General features: G+C 36.2%; 1 protein-coding gene across 1 annotated transcript in view; it reads right to left on the bottom strand.

Moving 5' to 3' along the window:
- The window catches only part of LOC150075211 (phosphatidylinositol 4-phosphate 5-kinase type-1 alpha-like), a 271,058-nt gene that overhangs the window by 233,270 nt on the left and 15,295 nt on the right, over positions 1-22,493 (bottom strand). The window contains exon 2 of the mRNA XM_090388401.1: positions 2,142-2,210. Within this exon, the coding sequence (XP_090244527.1) occupies positions 2,142-2,210 (69 nt within the window). The remainder of the gene's footprint in view (positions 1-2,141; positions 2,211-22,493) is intronic.

The raw sequence follows: 22,493 nt of genomic DNA, 5'->3' as shown, positions 1-22,493 counted from the left end.
ACAACCCCACCCAAATGGTAAAAGTGAACATTTCTTTTTTTCTAACAGTCCTGTTAGAAAAAAAGCTGAATATTGTTGCTGTCTTTTCCTATTTGTGATTTTTTCCATTTCCCAACAATTGCCCAAATGCACACCAAAATACTTGCCCCTATTCTGTACAGTGGAAATGTCTGAAAATGTCAAACATTTTTAGACATTTCCATTGAACAGATTTATTTCTGCAAACATTAAAAATATGAAGAGAAAAACTGCTAAATCATCACATTTAAATTTTAAAAAATCGATATTTTTTAAAAATTTAAAACTTTCTATGGAACAAATTACACAATATACTCTTTGCTTCATCCTGCTTTAGCTGTTTATAGTAAAATGAATGACTAAGGCACTAAAGCTCTGTTCATATCATATATGCATTTTCTTTAAGGTATTGTTATACAGGGAAAGAGATCCATCCATGTTTTCAGGCATTTGTTCGTGTAGTAATTTGTGCTGCACATTTGTATTACTTCAATGTTGATTAATATGTTTTTTTTTTTTTTTTGATTTGGTAGTTATTGGCGCATCGGCTTCTGTGGCCATATTGCACCTCCCAAGGTTTTTGCAGTACTTTGATCCAAGCCCGAGGCGGGAATCGAACCCGCGACCTTTGGGTTGCCGGGCAGGTACTTTACCCACTCGGCTAGCCCGGTCGGCTTGATTAATATGTGTAAGCACTGGAAACAGTGCTACTTAATCTAAGGAGCCAGTGAGAATTTCATATATACTGTCATCATTTCAAAAGGTATAACATAAAACTGCAGATTAACAATGTTTGACTAATTACCAATCAAACAACTGACAACAAAAACAATTAAAACTCAGTTATTAATTTTTTTTAAAATATGAAGTAATCTTAACCCTAGGGAAAATAGGAGAGTTAATAATGTATGCTCTTCCAAATCTAATCAATTAACCACATATCTTAAGTGTTCAAACTTAATATTAGCAGCTAGACAGGAGAAAGATAAAAAAAAGGACAGATTTTATAAAAGTAAATAATCATTTTAAATCTATCCTAAAAATACCAAACACTTTAACACATATTATAATAATTATGTGAAATACCATTAAATCACTTTTGAAAAGTCACCATGACAGCCATTCTGAGACCTCTCTCACTTTAAGAGAAGTTTCAAAGACAGTGACATCAGTATTCAGATGATGAGTGGATTTTTGCCAACCAGCGAGCAATGTAATGAATGTTAAGTGAGCAGCAAAACTGTGTATCGAGTAAAAAGTTCCAATTAAACTTAAAATAAAAATAAAAAGTTATGCAAATCTTTAGAGATAAGGGTACCAGATTCACCTTTTTGTTGATGCTATTTACATTAAAATGATATTAATTTTAATCACAAGTTGATTTAAATTATTAACATTTTTAATGTAAATACATAATCAAAAAAAGGGAAAATCAGCTATGTGGCCATCATATCTGTCAACTTGTGACAACTCTGACAACAAAGTGTTGACTCTAATCCTTCACAGTTGGAAAGTCAGCCAAAAAGGCCCGAGCTTAAGCTCACATTAAAGCTGACATTTTTAAGCTCACCAGAGTGACTAGTTTTCTCAGAACAGAACAGAAAGTAAATGTAAAAATGCATGTAAAAATGTAAATACATGTAAATGTAAAAATGTTTCAAATTATTCCAATGCTGCACTGAAATATAACCCCACAATCTTCACTACTTAACAACAGGAAAATTAATTGCCAAATAAACTGCAGTGTAGCTGACATAAGCAGCAAAATCAATAAATTAAGAAAACGTCTGTAGAGAAATAGACAATTATGAGCAATGAGACTAATTAACAGAGGATTGTGCAATTACAGACATAATAATTAATAACAAATCATAAATATAGGAGAAAATTTAGTTAACAAACTTATGGTAAAAAAAAAATATAGCAGTCATTCAAAATAGAAAGCTGCTTTTGCGATGGGTTTATGAATTACTAAATTCTATACATTGGTCTGTCGGAAAATATCACAAAAGAAACAGTCATCTGTAATGCATTTAGAATTAATGACTGCTCCTACTAATAAACAAAAGATAATAATTAGGCTTTTCTAAACATTTCAGTTTTAGTTCCTAAATATCACTTACCATCCTCATCTTCCTCAGTTTTGGAACCTTCCTGATAGCTTAACTGATCATTAGTTGTACTAAAAGAACCTGAAATTAAAAAAAAAAAAAAAAACATTAATTCATTCTAATTCAAATTATTTTACATATCATCAAACAATGGTATAATTCTACATAAATGCAGCCCTCAACTAACATCATTTTCATTTACACCAATCCACACAAATAGTGTAAATTTCCATTTATACCAATCACAAGCAAACTGCCACCTCCATTCTTACTTATGACAGTATGCTGAAACAGTTTTTCTTCCAGTTCTGCACATGAAAAAGGTTTGTCACAGTCAGCCTGCCTCCCGATGAGCTCTGATTGCCCTTGCTAATGATCTGTATCTTTCTGGCATTTTAATTTAATTTTAAAAATATTTAAAACATTAAATTAATTTTAAACATTTTTGATTTAGTTCATCTTTAATAACGACTTATAAAAAAGAAAAGATTATTAATTGCTTGCATTTGCTGCATGATACTGAAACAGGTTTGTTTTCAGTTCTTCCCACAGAAATATATTGAAATATATACTGTATTTAGCACTAAATTGTGTTGGTTCAACACAATTTAGTGATAAAACATCTGGGTATTTTTGCATTTTAATATTTCACCTTACTGTGAATTAATCCTTCTAATGTAGCAGAGAGTTACATTAGATAAGTTCATATAGAAGCGAAAAGCGAAAACACAAAGAAACAATAGACTGTCAAAAATTTGCAATAAGAAGGCAACTGGCCCTTGTTTGTGTAATCAAACAATTTTAGCGAAAAATTTAATACTGTATATATATATATTTAACCATTTCACATTCATATCTATAAAATGTTGCATTTCTTACCCTTTGTCAAAAGAATAAACTGCTATTATATCATTATTTCTATAGGAAAAAAGACCATTTCTAGGAACATAATTTTCTTCAAATCCAAGATCCACATATACAGAATCCAGTTTTATTTTTGCATCCTTAATTCAGTAAAGAGCAATTTATAAATTATCAAAAAAAAAAAAAGGAAACAGATAAACAAGAGACAACATATTTAATCTTAAAACTTCTAAAAAGAAAAAGGGAAAACAGAATTTTATCAACTTCATCTACAATAAACTCCTGTTACAACAATCTCAAAAAGAGACTGAACAGGAGAATGTTACAAGCAGGACTAATTTCTTGGAGGCTATTTTTCATCAATATTTTGGTAAATAAAGCTAATTATTTAGCTTTTTTTTTTTTAATTTAATGATACAGTGTTGAACACATGTACACCCAAAAGCCACTAATTACTGTGCAAGAAAGTGGATGAATAGCTAGTGAGTTGTAAAGAGTGGCTTATCTGCTTCCAAAGGTTTAAGTCAAATATGAAATAAATGGCACCTGCACCAGGGGCAATTTCTATGACAAACTGCATGATTAATAATTTCTTGAATAGTCTCTATTAATCTGTTCCTTCCCCAAAGCCAAAAAATCAAGAGTAATGAGGGTTTTGGCAATAGTAGAGGCATACGATGCAAGAAAGCAATCTTATGCAGCATCAACCAAATAAAAAAACAAAACAAAATAAAACTTTCCATTTTACCCCTCCATTCAGTCCAAGCACCTATCCAGCTCAGCCTTAAATTTATTTAGGCTATCAACTTCCACAACAAAGGATGGAAGTCTGTTTCACCAATCAACTACCCGCTGGCTAAAGGCAAATTTCCGCACATCTATTCTACAACTGTCTTTCCTCAATTTGAAACTGTAACCCCTCAGGTTCTTAATCTGAGCAAGAGGAAGAATCACATCAGCATTCAGCTTGCTCAACCCATTCAAGGCCTTATACATCTCAATCAGATCACCTCGCAGGTGCCTACTCTCCAGGTGCTTCAATTTGCAGAACTTCAGCCTTTCTTGGTAAGAGTACCCCTCTGTTCCCCTCATCATTCTTTTTGCCCTTCTTTGTACTCGTTTTAGCAATTCTACATCTTTCCTAAAATGAGGCCTCCAGACCTGTACACAGTACTCTAGGTGTGGCCTGACCATTGCCTTGTATAACAGGATAATCTCTCTATCCCTGCTAGCAAAATTATTACATATCATTGACAAAACTCCATGACCTGCCCTGGCAGCCCATCTACACTGATCAGCGAACTTCATATTTGACTGCGCAATTACCCCCAGGTCTTTTTCACTTTTCACTTTCCACTTCCCTGAGTGTAGTACTACCATACAGTGGGTACATTTCCCTTCAGTTATTGCTACTCATATGCAGTACTTTGCATTTGTCTGTGTTCAACTTCAGTTACCACTTCTCAGTCCATTTGTCCAACTTATCTAGATCCAGTTGGAGTAGCATACTGTCTTTACTAACCTTGCCAATTGTATCATCTGCAAACTTGGACATTAAACCTGATATACCTTCATCAATATTGATAAATATACAAAACAACAATGGGCCCAACACCAAACCCTGGGGAACTCCACTAACATTTTTCCACGAAGAGCAGTGTCCATTGATTATCATTCTCTGCTGTCTCCCACTCAACCATCCCTTTATCCATTGTAGCAACTTACCCTTAATGCCATATCTCTCCAATTTTTTCAGCAGTCTTCCATATGCAACAGTATCAAAAGTTTTCCTGAAATCCAAGTCATCATCATCACCATTAGCCATTTTCAATCCACTGCAGGATGAAGGCCTCTCCAGCAACTTTCCAGTTCCTTCTGTTTTGTGCAATGGCCATTCATTTACTACCTACAAGCTCATGAATTTCATCTATCCATCTCCACCGTTGTCTTCCAGGTTTTCTTCTAGCTCCTCTTGGGTACCATTCTGTTATTTTCTTAGTCCATCTGTCATCATGTCTTTGAGCTATGTGTTCTGGCCAAGACCATTTTAATTCTTTAGCTTTGATAAGAATGTCCTTTACTTGAGTTTGCTGCCTAATCCATGTGTTTCTCTTCTTATCTAACAGTCTGATTCCCAATATAATTTGTTCCATTCTTCGCTGTGTAGTTCTCACTTCTCTTCCATTCTTTTGGTGAGTGACCAAGTTTCACTTCCATAAGTCATGGTGAGGAGTATACATTGGTTCATTATTTTACGTTTCAGACAAACTGGGATATTGCTCTTCAGTGTGTGACTATATTTCCTGAATGCTATCCATCCAAAATTTATTCTTCTCTTGACTTCCAGCCATTTATCATTATTACAGCTAATAACTTGTCCCAGATAACTATATGACTCCACCTTTTCAATTACTGCTCCTTCAATCATTATTTCCCTTTCTGTGACATACTTGTTCATCATTACTTTTGTTTTAGCCATATTCATCTTTAGTCGAAAATCCTTACTAACTGTGCATAACTGATTAAGATTTTCCTCTAATTCTTTGGGATCGTGGCTTATCACCACAATGTCATCTGCAAATCGTAAATGGTTTAGGTACTCTCCATTCCCATTGACTCCTTTCTGCGACCAGTCTAATCTTCTGAAAGCTTCCTCAAGGGCAGCAGTAAACAACTTTGGAGATATTGTTTCCCTTAATGAACTCCTTTCTCAATTTTAAATTTGGCACGGTCTTTGTCTAGTCTAACAAAGGAGGTAGCATTCTCATATATTTTCTTCAAAATCATAATATATGGAGTATCTATGCCTTGTCTTTCCAGTGCCCGAAACATTGCCTTAAGCTGTATGGAGTCAAATGCCTTTTCATAATCCACAAATGCCAGGCATAATGGTGTTTTATATTCATTTGCTTTCTCCATTAGCTGTGATATTACGTGAAGGTGATCCATAGTTGAGAATCCTGTCCTAAAGCCAGCTTGCTCTTTCGGTTGATTCTCACCAAGTATTCTTTCTAATCTGTTAGTAATGACCCTTGTGAACAACTTGTAGATGTGGGATAACAATCTAATTGGTCTATAATTTCCAATTTCTGATTTATCTCCTTTCTTATGCAGCAAAACTATGATTGCATTATTCCACTGCTCAGGCGTCACCTTTTCTAATGCATTTTGTGAAGAGCGTTGCCAGTTTTTGTGTTATGTCTCTTCCTCGCAATTTTAACAACTATATGGTAACTTCATCTTCCCCCCGGGGCTTTCTGATTCTTTATTTTCTTAAACGCCTGTTCTACCTCATCAGGAAGAATATCGGGTATGTCGTATGTGTTGCTAATTTGCGATCCATCTTCCCCACTGCTGGCATCATTCCATTTCTCCTTGTATAATTCTCTGTAGTAGTCTTCTGCTATTTGAATTATGCCTTCTCTGCTATTTATAAGTACACCATTGCTATTCTTCAGTTTCAGTAGCATTTGTCTTTCTGTATTACTGCTCATGGCTGCTGATTTAAGTCCTTTGTTTTCCCTTAATGCTTGTTCTACTTTTCTTGTGTTAAATCTTCTCATGTTCTCTCTGAGCCTCTTTCTAATGGCTTTGAATAACTCAGTATACTCAATTTTCTCCCTGTCAGTGTTTATCTTAATCTTCATTTGTTGCCTTCGGTTCATCATTACAAGTGTTTCTTGACTAAGTTTTTCTTCTTTGGATTTCTTTTTCCCTATAGATTTCTTGGGCTTTATCACTTTCAGAAAGTTGTGCTATTCCTCTTTGATATCTAGGTCATGAGCTGTCTGCAGAAGCTCAAACTTGTTCTTAAGTTCCAGTACATACTGCTCTTTCTCCACTTCTGTTATCTCAAAGACCTTAATTCTACATTCACATATGAGGAATTATTAAGGTTTGAAAATGGCAGAAGGTTATCAAATTGTAACAGGGTACTTAATGATTTTGTAATAACTGAGAGCAAAGTGGAGGAGACATTGTTGAAGTTAAACATAAGAAAAGCACCTGGGGTAGATGGGATCTATCCAGTTATATTAAAGGAGGCGGCAAAGCAACTAAGCAAGCAAACCCTTAGCCATAATTATGAGAGCATCCTTGGACTCAGGGGAGGTTCCCATGGATTGGAGATGTGCAAATGTATCCCCAATTCACAAAGGGGGGGGAGGATTGAAGGGTGACACGAGTAATTACAGACCAGTTAGTTTAACTTCTGTTCCGGTTAAAATAATGGAGTCAATGGATAAAGATGCATTGCAGGATCATCTAGACAAGACTGCAGCAATAATTCCGACACAGCATGGGTTTGTTAAGGGAAAGTCTTGTCTGACAAATTTGATTGGTTATTATTATGTGGTTACAAAGGAACTGGATGCAAAAAATAATTTTGATATCATATATTTGGATTTCAGGAAAGCTTTTGACACTGTTGTGCATGGAAACTATTGTACAAATTGGAGCAGAATGGTATTAAGGGTAAGTTGCTACAATGGATAAAAGGATGGTTGAGTGGGAGAAGACAGAGGGAGGTAATTAATGGGTGCTGCTCTTCGTGGACTAATGTTATTAGTGGAGTCCCACAGGGTTTGGTGTTGGGTGCTCTGTTGTTTTGTATATTTATCAATGATATTGATGAAGGTATATCAGGCTTAATGTCGAAGTTTGCAGATGATACAAAGGTTGGCAGGGTTGTTAATGACAGTAATGGCAGTGTGCTACTGCAACAGGATCTGGATAATTTGGGCAGATGGGCCGAGAAGTGTCAACTGAAGTTTAACCTTGACAAATGCAAAGTACTGCATATGGGTAGAAGTAACCCCAGAGAAATGTACCAACTGTGTGGTACTACACTTAAGGTGGTAGAAAATGAAAAAGACCTGGAGTAATTGTGCAGTCAGATATGAAGTTTTCTGAGCAATGCAGACAGGCTGCCAGGGCAGGTCATGGGGTTTTGTCAATGATATATAGGAATTTTGCTAGCAGGGAAAAGGAGGTGATTGTCCCTCTGTATAAGGCAATGGTCAGGCCATACCTTGAGTACTGCGTACAGGTCTGGAGGTCTCATTTTAGGAAGGATTTAGATTTGCTTGAGCGTGTACAGAGAAGGGCAATAAGATTGGTGAGGGGAATGAAGGGATCCTTTTACCAAGAGAGGCTTAAATTCTGAAAATTGCAGTGGCTGGAGACTAGGCACCTGCACGGTGATCTGATTGAGGTGTATAAGGCCTTGAATGGTTGAGCACGCTGAATTCTGATGGGATCCTTCCACTTGTTCAGATTATGAACTTAAGGGAGCATAAATTCAAATTAAGAAAAGACATGTAGAATAGATGTGCGGAAATTTGCCTTTAGCCAGTGGGTCATTAATTGCTGGAACAAACTTCCATCTGTCGTTGTGGAAGTTGATAGGTTAAATAAATATAAGGAGGAACTGGACGGGCATTTAGAAGGAATGGTGTGATTTTTTTTTGATTTTTTTTTTGGCTGATGCTGCATAAGCTCATACACTTGCTTTCTTGCATCACGTGCCACTATTACTACTACTCCCCAAATTCCAATTCTGCACTGCTTATATCTGTGTGACATCATGTCTCTGATATCCCAACAATATCTGCCTTTGATGCCTTGACTAGCACTTCAAGCTCATCAAATTTATTAACTATACTCCTAGCACTGGTGTACAATGAAGTATACATGCACCTGTTCCTACTCTTAGTTACCCTAACGCAGCCCATGTATTTACTTGTTCCACTATGACTCCAGCAGTCCTGGAAATTTCCATTACTTTGCTTTCCTGGCTGCTGCTCCTTCTAATAGAAGCAGTGCAAGAATCACTTTTGCCTCTGTCTGCAGCCACTGTTAAACTTTTAGTCTGTGTATCCCCCCCCAAGCTAGCAGTTTTTCTGACCCGCCTAACACTGCCTCAATAGCATCAGCAAATATTCTTGCACCCTTTCTATTTAAGTGTACGCAATCCCTGTAGAAGCAGTCTCTCCTGTCAACAAGCAGAGACTGGGCGTCTTGAAAAAAATTCTACCCCTCGAGCCTTGCACAATCTCTCCAGGACCAAATTGATTGACAAGGCTCTCATCATATACTCCCTCCTATCGTATCTAGGCAGAATTGCAGACACCTTCACATTCAACCCTAACTCATGACTTTTTTTCAACACTGACCTGTACTTGTTGAGTAGATCTGCAAATCTCTTACTCTTAATGTCATTAGTTCCGTGTTCAACAATATCACCTTTTGTGCCCTTAAAATATGATATCTGCTCTACAGCGTCATCAACTTTTGCCCCTGGCAGACATACTCTATATCTAGGTTTATCCCTTCCTTGGACCTCAAAAAAAAAAAGTAATATAAATAAGCAAGTGCTTAATCAGAGTTTAATTGCTGTTAAAAAAAATACATAGCACTTCACAGAACTGATCATGAATCTAGAAGAAATGAGCATTAAAAGTAGGCCAGTACTATAAGTGGAAGTGTTATAATGGAAATTCACTGTATATGACAACTCACGATTCTATTCTCAGATCCCTAAGAGCTCACGAGGACTGTGGCCTTCCTGTGTACTTTCAGGAAGGGTGAAGAAAGAGACTATGCTTGTAGGTCTGACTTTCCAACATTGCAAACAATTAAACTAAATTAAATTTTACACCATAATATTAAAATTGATAGCTTGCTTTGGGCTATTTTATGTACATACCATAATTTAATAAAAAAAAAGGAAAGATAGTGTTTTTTTTTTTACCTTAATAGTGATATCCTGTGACTAACAAAATTCATTTAATGAAATTTCTGTACCATGAAATCCAAGTGCAATTTCTGTTTCTACAGGTAGAATTGCTAGTCCATTCAACTGATAGTCTCATAGATGATTGGAGATGTTTATTTTTATTATTATTTTAATTTCAAAAATGACTGTTTAGAAGAAGCAGCACTTACTGGTAATGTTAAAACAGCAGTTCCTAAAGTTTTTGATCTCAAAGCCCCATTTTACCACATATTATTTTCTAATCAACCAAGTATTATTTTAAATTTATAATACTGTTACTCTGAAAAAGATAGTGATAAACGATGTTATTTTTCTCTACGCCTTCACTGCAAATAATTCAGAGTGAAAACGTTATTTCAATAGTTTTTACCTCCCTTAATAAAAACCTTTAATAATTTCGTTATTTTATTCAATAATGTTATAACTTCAGCATGAACTTTATTGAACAATACTATAAGTTAATTTCTACATATGCATTGTGAATATCACAAGGGTTCACCTGTAACATACATTCAATCACCCATTACCTCAATAGAGTTAACGAATAAAGTTATACAGCAGATTTAACTTCTGTTTTAGACAGCGGTCTAGCTGGTATTTTATTTATTTATTTATTTTTTTTTTTTTTTAGTATAACAAAATAATTTAATTCTGGGGGTCATATTTCTGGTTTAGAAATTTATTTCCTTTGGTAGTTCATCAACTCAAGGGCTAGATAATTTATGAACTTAGGAATATCCCATTACTTATATAATCAAATACGCCAAAGTCAGATTTTCTTTCTCGACTATTATTATTATTAGTAGTGGCAAGTGATGTAAGAAAGCAAGCATCAGCATAAAAAAAAAAACTTCCAACGTCATCTGTCTATCCCTTCCAATAACCCGTCTAGTTCTTCTTTGAAATTATTCAAACTACCCACTTCCACAATAACAGATAGAAGTTTGTTCCAACAATCAACCAAAAGGCAAACTGCCCACATATCTATACTGCAACTATCCTCAATTTGAATTTATGCCCCCTCATATGTGTAGTATGAGCAAGAGGATGAATGCCATCAGTAATGCTGCTGCTCAATCTATTCAAAGCCTGAAACACCTCAATCAGATCACCTTGCAGGTGATCTGATTGCCAGAGACTGAAATTTGCAGAAATTAAGCCTTCTTGGTAAGAGCACCCTTTTGTTCCCTCGTCAATCTTGTTGTCTTTTCCTGTACCCATTCTAGCAGATCTAGATCCTTCCTAAAATGAGGCCTCCAGACCTGTATGCAATATTCAAGATGCAGCTTAACCGCTGCTTTTAACAATGGGATAATCACCTCCTTAATTCTGCTAACAAAATTCCTGTATATCAACCCTATGAGCTGTCCTGGCAACCTGTCTGCACTGCTCAGAAAACTACATATCTGTCTGCACAATTAATCCAAAGTCTTTTTCATTTTCCGCTACCCTGAGTGTAGTACCACATGGAACATTAATCTGTGATTACTACTATTCATATGCAGTACTTTACATTTGTCAATGTTAAATTTCAATTGCCATTTCTTAGCCCATCTGCCTAATTTTTTTAGTTCTTGTAGTAGTATAATACCTTGAATACTGTCATTAATGACAGTATTCAAGGTAGGGTGGTTAACCACCCTACCAACCTTTGTATCATTGGCAAACTCAAGACATTAAGTCTTATATATCTTAAAGTTATGGTGCTAATAACCAATGGAGATCTCTCAAGATGCAGTTCTTGATCAAGTATTGTTCATTGTATCATACTAAAATGTTATTAAGAAAAAATTCAATATGACTTAACAATATCTGGAAGATGACTTTAACAATGTGCTCTAGCAGTTAATGATAACCTTCAGTCCTTGACACAGTCCCATATGAACATCATGAATACACTTACATGGAATGGTGCTATCACTTTTGCATTTTACCACTACAATCATTAATACACATTAATTCTTTCATGATTTAATACACAAACTAATTTCTGATTCGAAAACAGATGCCAGTATAATTTGTACAATCAAATTTAGCAGTTCAGTCAGACCGAAAAAAAAAAAAAAAAAAAAAAATTGATTATTCTCATGTCAGGTCAAATTTCCTTTATTATATTGGTTCTGCAACAGGAGTACAAAATCATCAACAATAATTTAGATATTTTTTCTCAAACCAACAATGCCTGTAGAATATATATATTTTTTTACATGGAGTTTGCAATACCCAAAAATTGCTATAGAAATTCCACAGAAAGCACAGTTTATAGCAATTCATTTTATACAGAATAAATACAGAATCATATTTTAGGATTTGTCTTTCCAACATCAAACCAAACATCTGCACACTTGTTCTGTTTACTCTTCAGCATGACTGCTAGGTCAGACAAACAGAGTTTACAACTAATCATTTGGACAAACAAATACAATCATTAACAAATATTGTATCATTAACAAATGATTGTATTCATTTGTCACGACTCAACTGCTAAATATTAGCAGTCATGTGAGCTTGGACCATGGCAAATAACTGTTAAATAACTAAATAAGTGTCAATGTGTTTATATTCTCAATGAAATGATTAAAGGCATTTCCTGTATTTCAACTTTTTTTAATTTAAAAAGTTTAAAAGGTTAAAACAAATTATAAACTGAAAATTGTTAAAGTCATTTAAAATTTAAACAAGTGATACTGCTATGACAACCTGTTTTGAAACTTAATGTTCACTCATTAGATAGTATGTGGTCTCCAGAAACAATCCCTGACAAGATAACTTGGAAGCACAATTTGTTCTGATGAGTAACAATTTTTTATGTAGGTTAAACTTTGCAGACTAAAAAAAAGACATTTTAGTAGCATTTTAAACGAAGCACTTCCAACTGTAATAATGATTATAAAGTTTTAAACATCTTGATGATATTTTCTTCTTTCATTTTTAATTTCTTCAATTTGTCTAACTCGTTGAAAGACAAATATAAATTACCTTAAACAGGTTTAAAATGTGCCCATAAAACATGCCAATGGCTAGAGTGCCCAAATATACCAGGCCACTACTCAACTAGCATAAAATGCACACATATATCTCTTATCTATCTCTGAAAGAATGTTTGAAATACTGGTGAAGTAAGCTGATAATAACTAGTTAACTCTAAAATAGATAAATAATTGTGCTCAGAGGACGCCTTCATCTTGTCTTGTGTTTCAAACTTCTTAACTATGGTGCTATTACTATTTAAATCACTAAAATAATACTGCCGATTTCAAACTTCACATATATTACATGTACCACATATATGATTTGGCATTTATCCAAAACTAAGTGTATCTCAAATTGAAGATAATCATCCCTCTATCCCTCCCCACCACCTCACAAGTCCTCATTTTCAGGGAAAATCACGTAAAATATATATCAGTTATACTTACCTAACAGATGAATTATCATGCCACTTAAAATATTAGCTACAACTGAGCTGCCTAATGCCACTTTCATGGAACATTTGCTATTTATGAATCTCAAAACTGAACCCTCTGTTCACCACTTAAAGTGAAAACTAAAGATATTTAGCATTAAAAACTATATAGAATAATAATACCAGTTTCAGATGTACCACATGTGTAAATCTATGTATACTTGTCATATTAAATAAAACTTCTGATAAAATAAAACTGACTAAATAGAACATGTGACATTCACTCAATTATCTGCAATGTTTATCACAAGTTTTATTTAGTTAGCTATCAGTTTATATATACAACAATGCCTGTATATATAGAGGTGGTTTATGCAGTCAGAATGGAAAAACAATAAAAAAAAAAAAAAAAAAGAAGGAAAAAAAAACATTAAAATGGTAACTGTCACAATTTCACTTCACTGGCGCTGCTGTATTTCTCATCTTAATTTCTTACTGTCTTAGAACATTAAGAATAACTAAAGGATTATTAGGGAAATAGTGATTTTAAAGGGTCCCTTCACATACATTTCTTTAATTAGGCAAAAATTATATTAATACAAACATTATAATCATGATATCAATTTTCATCACAGCAGTCAATAAAAGTTTTATTCAGCTGGATCAAAAATTAAGGTCAATTTACATACATATAAGAAAATATGGGCATACAGAAAATTCAATTTGATTAATGAAATAAATTACAAAAACGTATCTTTTGTAAAATAATATTATTTAATTGCGGCTTAAAACTTAAAAACTGGAGATATCCTTTTAATAATATAAATATTCCAATAAATATTTTTTTATTTTCTTTAAATAGTTATAGTTCTCCTACGTTTGTCTTATTCATATGAAATGTGTATAGCATACAAGCAGGGTTAAACAAACTCAATTGCCATGGTACTCACTGCAACTAAGAAATCAAGTCTGGTGACTAGTATTTTACAAGTAAATTACAGTGGCTGTGAGACTGAACTCAGAATTCTTTGTTTTACGATTTTGCCAAAGATTGGTATGAAATTCAACCAGGGCACAGTAGCATGATGGACTCAGTATGGAAGGTAAACTAGCAACAGAATTCTGTTGTGGAATGAATCTTATTGGTTGAAGGAGGAAGATGAATAGCCCAATCAGTCATATCCAGCTTTAGTTAGGTGAGAAAAAAAAAACTAGTTATTTTGAGAGTATTTTGTAATATTAGTTCCTTATTTAACATCATTATGTAAACTATCTTTTTTTAACTGATCAGGAAATAAATAAATAGTTATGCGAAGAATTTCATTTGTAAAAACATTGTAATACTGTTTATCCTATGCAAAACTGCAAACATGCACAACAGTCATAAGCCAGGCACCCATAATTTAGGGAGTTACCCAGTAGTTTATGATCTTTTTGTATTTTTAAATTTCAGTTTCTTTCAGCACACTAATAATTAAAACCAGAGCCACAACTAAGCAATTCTACACCTGGGGCAAAAGTGTTATAAGTACGCCCCCATTATATGCAGATAGTCAATCTTTCAGTAGCGTAGCTAAGGTTGTCGATGCCAAGAGACAACATATCTTCCTAGCACTCTTGATTGTGATTGACAATTCCTTCAGTTTGCTTCCCTGAGGCTTGGCCCCCAGGGGAAATTCCCCCTCTGCACCCCCCTGCAATCCTTGGTCCTTGACCTTCTCTCAGATACGCCAGACAAGCTGTACTTGCTACCTGGGAGACTAAAATACTGATGGAACTGATAGTCGGGTGACATTCAAGTCAAGTGGACCCAATTTCGGTGAAGTCTGAACGGTCTGTGACAGCCAAATCCTCTGCTTGCACCTTCACGATGGTGGGACTGTTAGTAATCCTGGGTATAACTTCCATGCACAAGCACACTGTGGGTGACCACCCAGGTGTGAACCAATGTAAGCAGGGTTTGAGGTGTGGCACCCACACCACATGGAGGAATGCCGCCTGTCTGTCTATGTTTACCAGGCAATACTAGGTGGCAGATGACTCTCGTCAACCGGTGCAATACCACCACTTTGCTTATTGGAGGCTTGAAGTGGTGGAACCCATGTTTAGTCTCCAGAGTTAAGTTTCGGTCAACCCTTCCCCATCTCTTCCATCATGCAGTATGACTGATGACTTTTGAGGTTATGATGAACATCATGGCGAGATCCAATCTTCCTTGCATTTCGAGGGTACAGCTCTAAAACTGTGTTCGCAGGCCGGCTGCTAGTTAGTACACCAGACCGAACCTATTGATAACTCTTTAGGAGGCTTCCGGATCAGCTAGTGTATAATCTTGCTACCTCTACTCTGCCAGATAGTGACTGGAGGGAGTCCGAGTAGTTTGTATGCAGGGGGCATTGTAAAGGCCACGTTATGTCAAGGATCTGGGTATATTCTTACCATGTGTATGCCATATCCAAAAATTTCATTACTTCACACAGCATGTCCCCCCCACTTTTTCTTACTATTGAATACACCATGAATTGTCAAACTAATAGAGTAAATTTATCTTTATTCACTACCAAGATCTAAACCTCCCAAACACTTCCTAGTTCATTTCACAAATATACGTGTGAAATACCACCGCTTTGCTTATTGGAGGCTTGAAGTGGTGAAACCCATGTTTAGTCTCTAGAGCAAAGTTTCTGGCATCTCCCCCCACCCCCCATACTTCTCCTTCAACCCATGCACGGTACTAAGTACTATAGGTTTTGATACCTTTCGTGTTTGGGGTTTTCATAAAAAAAAAAAAAAAAAAAAAAAATCTCAACAATGTCCATTTCCACTTGCAGTCTGCCAAGCCCCACGTACTTTTTCTGACAGAATCGCAGTTATCGGTTGATTCAACTACTGCTCATCTCAGATGCCCAAATTATTCGCTGTATGATTCCTTTCACCTCAAAGGTGGCACTTGTGCATATGTCCGTTCCGATATTCCCTATCAGAGACTTGGTAATTTGGAATCTCCTATTTTTGATCTTCTCTGGCTTAAAATCTCTCTACCTCATTGTGTCAAATTCATCTGTTGTCTCTACTGTTCTCCCAACTCCACTAATCCCTCGGAGCTAAAGAGCTCCGAGGGATTAGTGGACTCGACTTCCTCGACTTTCCTTAGTGGATTTGACTTCCTCGACTTTCCTTAGTGGATTTGACTTCCTCTCTTTGCAACTTGACTTTCTCCAGTCCAATTTTCCTAACAGTGAGGTAATTTTTCTTGGTGATTTTAATGTTCACAACTCCAGTTGGCTTCTGTTTTCTAGTTACATTGACCCAGCTGGTCGAGATGCTGAGGTTTTTGCAATTACTAATGACCTTGCACAGATTGGCTATTTCACAGCTATTCCCAACCTCGTATCCTTTGGTTTCAATTTCTGCCTACACCAAAGCTTGCAACAATTGTAAAGCACTTATTAATCAGTCCAGTCTAGATTTTGAACAGGCCAAGAGTAGAAAACTTGTTTCTTGCCCTAACGGTAGCCAAGCATTCTGGTCTCTTGCCAAAGCTATTGGCCGCAACTTTTGCCCATCTCTGCTCCACCTCTGTCAAAACCAGATGGTTCTGTTGTCACTTCAGCCAAGGATAAAGCTGACCTGCTAGCATCCCATTTTTCTTCCAACTCATATATTAATGATCTTGGTAAAACACCTCCCACCATTCACAACACACTCCATTCAATGCCTCCTGTGGTATTCTGTCAAAAGGATGTCAGAAGGATTTTGACGAATCTTGATGCTAAGAAAGCTCCAGGTCCTGATGCTATTTTTCCGGTTGGTCTCAAAACCTGTGCTCCTGAACTTACTCTTGTTCTTTGCCACCTTTTTTCCCCTTTTTTATTCCAAAGGTGTTTTTCCTTCTGCTTGGAAATTTGCTCATACCCAGTCATTCCTAAAAAGAGTGACAACTCCCTTCTATCCAATTATCGTCCCATTGCAATTACTTCTACTCTTTCTAAAGTAATGGAGAAATCAATTAACTGCCAACTCTTAAACTACCTAGAAACCATCCGTCTGATCAACGATCGCCAGTATGGATTCTGTCGATTCGCTGGTGATATTCTGGCTAATGTTACCCATTTATGGGCAAATTCAATGGAAAAGTTCAGTGAAACACAAGCAGTTGCTCTTGACATCTTAAAGGCTTTCGATTGTGTTTGGCACAAAGCTCTTCTAAACAAGCTCCCATCTTATGGTTTGCCAACTGTGTTTTGTAATTGGTTATCTAGTTTTCTCTCTGATTGCTCACCGAGGGTGATAGTAGGTGGCTCTCTGTCTTCTAACTTCTCCACTAATGCTGGTGTCCCCCAAGGTTCAGTTCTTTCCCCCACTCTTTTCCTCTTGTATATTAATGACCTTCTTCCATTGACTGGAAATCCTATCCATAGTTTTGCTGATGATAGCATATTGCATTCCACTTTCCATTTTGAGAAACGTTGCCCTGTTCAATCAGTTTCAACTTCTTGAATATTCACTATCAATTCCTTAAATGCCAATCTCCAGGTAATTCTCCAGTGAGGTAAAGACAACTTAGTTGATTTCAATTCTTCTAAAACTCAGTCTTGTCTTATATCTTCCAAAAAGGATTCTTCTGCTCCTATGCTTATCTTTGGTGACACTCCAATTTCTAGGCAAAATGATATATCCCTTTTGGGGATTACCCCGACTTCTAATCTCTCTTGGCACAAGCACATTACAAATATTGCTTCCTCTGTATCTAAAAAACTTGGTTTTCTCTTTCGCTCCCGGTGTTACTTTTCTTTCAAACAGTTGTTTACTCTGTACAAATTACAAATCAGCCCTAGTATGGAATATTGTTCCCACATCTGGGACGGTTCCCACAAAACCCCTCTCAGGCTTCTAGATTCCATTCAGAAGAGAGCAGTTAAGTTAATTAATGACTCCTCTCTAACAGTCTCTCCACTCGCTGTCTCATAGACGTACTGTTTCTGCTGCATGCCTTTTCTACAGATACTTCCATTGGATGTTGTCTGAACACATGCCACCACCAGACAACATCCATTTACTGTCCTACTTCAAACTCACAGAACCAACTTTTCATCTTCCTCATTTATTCATTCAACTGCCGTTTTCTGGAACAACCTTCCTTCATACGTATTTCCAGAAAATTACAGTCTACAGAAGTTCAAATATAATGTCAACAAATATATTTTTTCGTCTTCTTAACCTCCAACCCAATATCAAAGAAAAAGAAATTTAAATATTCATTTATATCTACAGAGAATTTAATTCTATATAAACTACAAAGAAAGTGCATATAACTACAAATAAATTAGAAAACCAGATAATTTATGTTTATATATCTAGTAAAAAATCATAGAAACAAAATAATACAAAATATAGTACCTTTAACATTAATAACAAACTAAAAATATGCAATGAAGGTGTACTATTTTAACTGAATTTTTCTTGGTTTGAAGGACATTCCACAAGCTATTGTTACAGCAAAATTCATAGCACTATTTCTATATTTAGATAAGATTCTATTATACAATACTCATGAACAAATTGGAGAAGTTGTAAAGAAGTTACAGATTTAATATCCTGCAGAAATGATAAAACATGATTTTTCAAATATCTGTTGATATTTCAACATATATTTGAAAAATTTTGTTCTGTGGTTAGCACTGGAAGACAATCCAAAAACCTCAGAGGTGTGATGTCACGAAACGGGCCATACTTTATGGAAGTTTGTAATTGGAGTTTCTCTGTTATTTTCGACAAACATAACGCAATGCATAATGTGGCATTGGGTTATGTTGGTCTGTTGTTTATCTGGCCTCTTAGCTGCTAGGCCCTGGAAAACCAAGGCCTTGCCATGGAGGGCTCATACAGCAAGGACAGGAGGAGGGAGACTTGTATTCTTATTTAAGAAACATTAAATCTATGACAGTTCCCCCCCCCCAGTCGACATAGGGGCAGTGCAATTTTTGGCCAGTTCGGTGTGACATAAGCACTCAGAAAACAAAAATGAGATTAGGAGTGTGCTATAGGTCTAAGGACTGTGATGAATATACCAAAACATCACAGAAAGAGAGAGTGGGCCAGTAAATTACGATGTCTTATAATGGGGGATTTTAACTTTTCGGATGTTCACTGGAACTTGTGGATTGGTCACTCACACACTAGCAAGAATTTCATCAGTTTATTGGATGATTGTTGTTACATTAGCATGTTAGAGGAGCAACAAGAAGAAGCAGTACTCTTGATCTGGTTATCAGTATGATTCTTCATGAATTAAAGATCTCCAGGTTAAATACCCACTGGGTGACAGTGATCACAGTGTACTGATGTGAAATTTCCTTAAAGATATAACTACTGTTGAGAATAAAGGGAAAGGCTTTTTGCTTTCATAAGGGTGATTACATAGTGATCTCAGATAGTTTTTAAATTCTATGCAGCAGGACTAACTGATGATGTTACTAACAGCAAATTCTAAGTGGGAAGTATTCTAGGATCATAGAAGCTACTAAGCTTTTTATCCCAACTAAGAAATACTGTTCAAGGCTTAGAACTAAATGGATGTCAGATGAACTGATGAGATTTGTGGTAGAGAAGAAAAATGTGTGACATGCATATAAATTGTCAAGTGATACAGAAACCTACAGTAGATATAAACTAGTCTGTAATCAATTCAGAAAGGAGGTTAGGCAGGCTATGACAGATTACGAGATTTCTCTGGCAAAGAAGAGCAGCAAAGACTTTTTTGCTTATATTAATAGTAGAAGGAAGGGGTTGAATCACAATGGGCTCCTTGCTGTCAATGGTTTTACTGTTGATGATCCTGCTCTGGTTGCTCACAAACTGAATAAGTAGTCTACATCTACATTCACACATGAGGAATTCTTTAAGGAAGGGGACGCCAGAAGTTTATCTAACTATAGCAGGGACCTAAATGATTTTGCAATAACTGAATGGAAAGTGGAAGAGAAATTGTTGAATTTAAAAATAAAAAAGGCACCAGGAGTGGATGGAATCTATCCAATTATATTAAGGGAGGCAACAAAGGAGGTAAGCAAACTCTTAGCCATAATTATGGGAGCATCCTTGGATTCAGAGGTCCCTATGGACTGGAGAGATGTGCAAATGTATCCCCAATTCACAAAGGGAGATCAAAAGGTGACATGAGTAGTTACAAACCTTTTAGCTCAATGTCTGTTCCAGGGAAAACAATGAATTCACTGGTGAAAGAAGTAAAGCAGGACCATCTAGATAGGAATGCAATCATACTGCAGTCATGGCATGGCTTTGTTAAGGAGCGGTCTTGTCTGACAAATCTGATTAGATACTATTATGCAGTAACAAAGGAACTGAATGCAAAAAAATGGCGAAGGAAAAGAAAACCAACATGGGAAACTTTGGTAAACTTACCAGGCAAACTCTTTTTCCTCTACCAGTTTCTCCCTGCATTCTCGGTAAACAGATGGTGCATGTTATCAGTAGTGGCAGTAGAAGTTGATAATGATGTATTGATTAGTTTTTTTCTCATTATTAAAAGCAGAATACTGGAGTTCATGAGTGTAATGCCTTTGCGGCTGAAATTTACTTGTGGGTACAGCCTCCAGACTGTCTCAGTCTTAGGGTATTTATCCCCCCTTCCCGCTATTTTAAAATAGGAAAACGACTTCTACAGACAGTGTGTGCTATTAGTAGTGGCAGCAGAAGTCATTTTCCTATTGAGTTAAAACAACGGGAAGGGGGGGGATAAACACTCTAAGACTGAGGCAGTCTGGAGAGTGTACCTGCAAGTAAATTTCAGCCCACTCGTGAACTCCAATAATCTGCTTTTAATAATGAGAAAAAATTAATCAATACATCGTTATCGACTTCTACTGACACTACCGATAAACACGCACCATCTGTTTACCAAGAATGCAGGGAGAAACTGTGGTAGCAGGAAATGAGTTTGCCTGGTAAGGTACTGAAGTTTCTCATGTTGGCTTTCTTTACCTTAGCCCAAAAAATAATTTTGATATCATATACTCAGATTTCAGGAAGGCTTTTGATACTGCTTCACATAAAAGATGGCTGTAGAAACTGGAGCAATGTGGCATTAAGGGCAAGTTACTGCTACAGATAAAGGAATGATTAAATGGAAGAAGACAGAGAGTAGTTATCAATGGGCACTGCTCTTTGTGGACTAATGTTATTGGTGGAGTTTTCCAGGGTTCACTGCTGGGCCCATTGTGTTCAATATTTATCAATGATATTTAATCCCAGGGGCTCACATCTGGTGAGTGTGGGCTTAGCACACCCAGGGTCCTGAGCTGGATATCATCATTCTTCTCTTTCTTGGTGATTTCCTTCTACTTCTGACCCTTGTTTTCTCGCTTTCTCTCAGGGTAACTCAAAAAAAAAAATTTTTTTTGGCTGCTTTTTTTTTGGTGAAGCAAAAGTTTCAGACTTCCTTGCACCATATGGATGATAATAATAATAATAATATTCATGAAAATATATCAGGCTTAATGTGTAAGTTTGCAGATGATACAAAGGTTGGTATGGTAGTTAACAACAGTCATCAGGGTGAGCTACTGCAACAAGATTGGGTCAATGAGCTTAGAAATGGCAATTGAAGTTTAACATTAACAAATGCAAGGTTTTGCATATGGGTACTAGTTATCCCAAAGTAACTTAACTGTGAGGTACTACACTCGAGATAGTGGAAAATGAAAACAACCTGGGAGTAATTGTGCAGTCAAATATGAAGTTTTCTGAGGCAGTGCAGACAGGCTGCCAGGAGAGATCATGGGGCTTTGTCAATGATATACAGGAACTTTGACAGCAGGAATAAGGAGGTGATTATTCCTTTGTACAAGGCCATGGTTAGGCTGCATCTTGAGTACTGTACACAGGTCTGGATGCTCATTTTAGTGAGGATGTAGATCTGATGAAATGGGTACAGAGAAGAGCAACAAGATTGGTGAAGGGAAACAGATGGATGCTCTTACCAAGAAAGGCTTCAGTTCTGCAAATTTCAGCATATGGAGACTAGGCACCTGTAAGGAGATCTGATCTGATCTGAAGAGATGTTTAAAGTCTTGGATGGATTGAGGAAATGCAATGTTGATGGCATTCTTCCTCTTGCTAAGACTGCAATGAAGGGACATCAATTCAAATTGATTGAAAGATGATTGGTTACAGGATAGATATATGGAAGTTTGCCTTCAGCCTTTAGATGGGTAATCATTGGAACAAACTTCCATCTGTTGTTAAGGAAGTGGGTAGTTTGAATAAAATCAGGGAAGAACTAGACAAATTCTTGGAG

Source organism: Mastigoproctus giganteus, chromosome 14 (genome assembly GCF_048544385.1).
Source record: "Mastigoproctus giganteus isolate SK-2022 chromosome 14, ASM4854438v1, whole genome shotgun sequence".
Taxonomy (NCBI): Eukaryota; Metazoa; Arthropoda; class Arachnida; order Uropygi; family Thelyphonidae; genus Mastigoproctus; species Mastigoproctus giganteus.
This window is presented reverse-complemented; position numbering and strand designations above follow the sequence as displayed.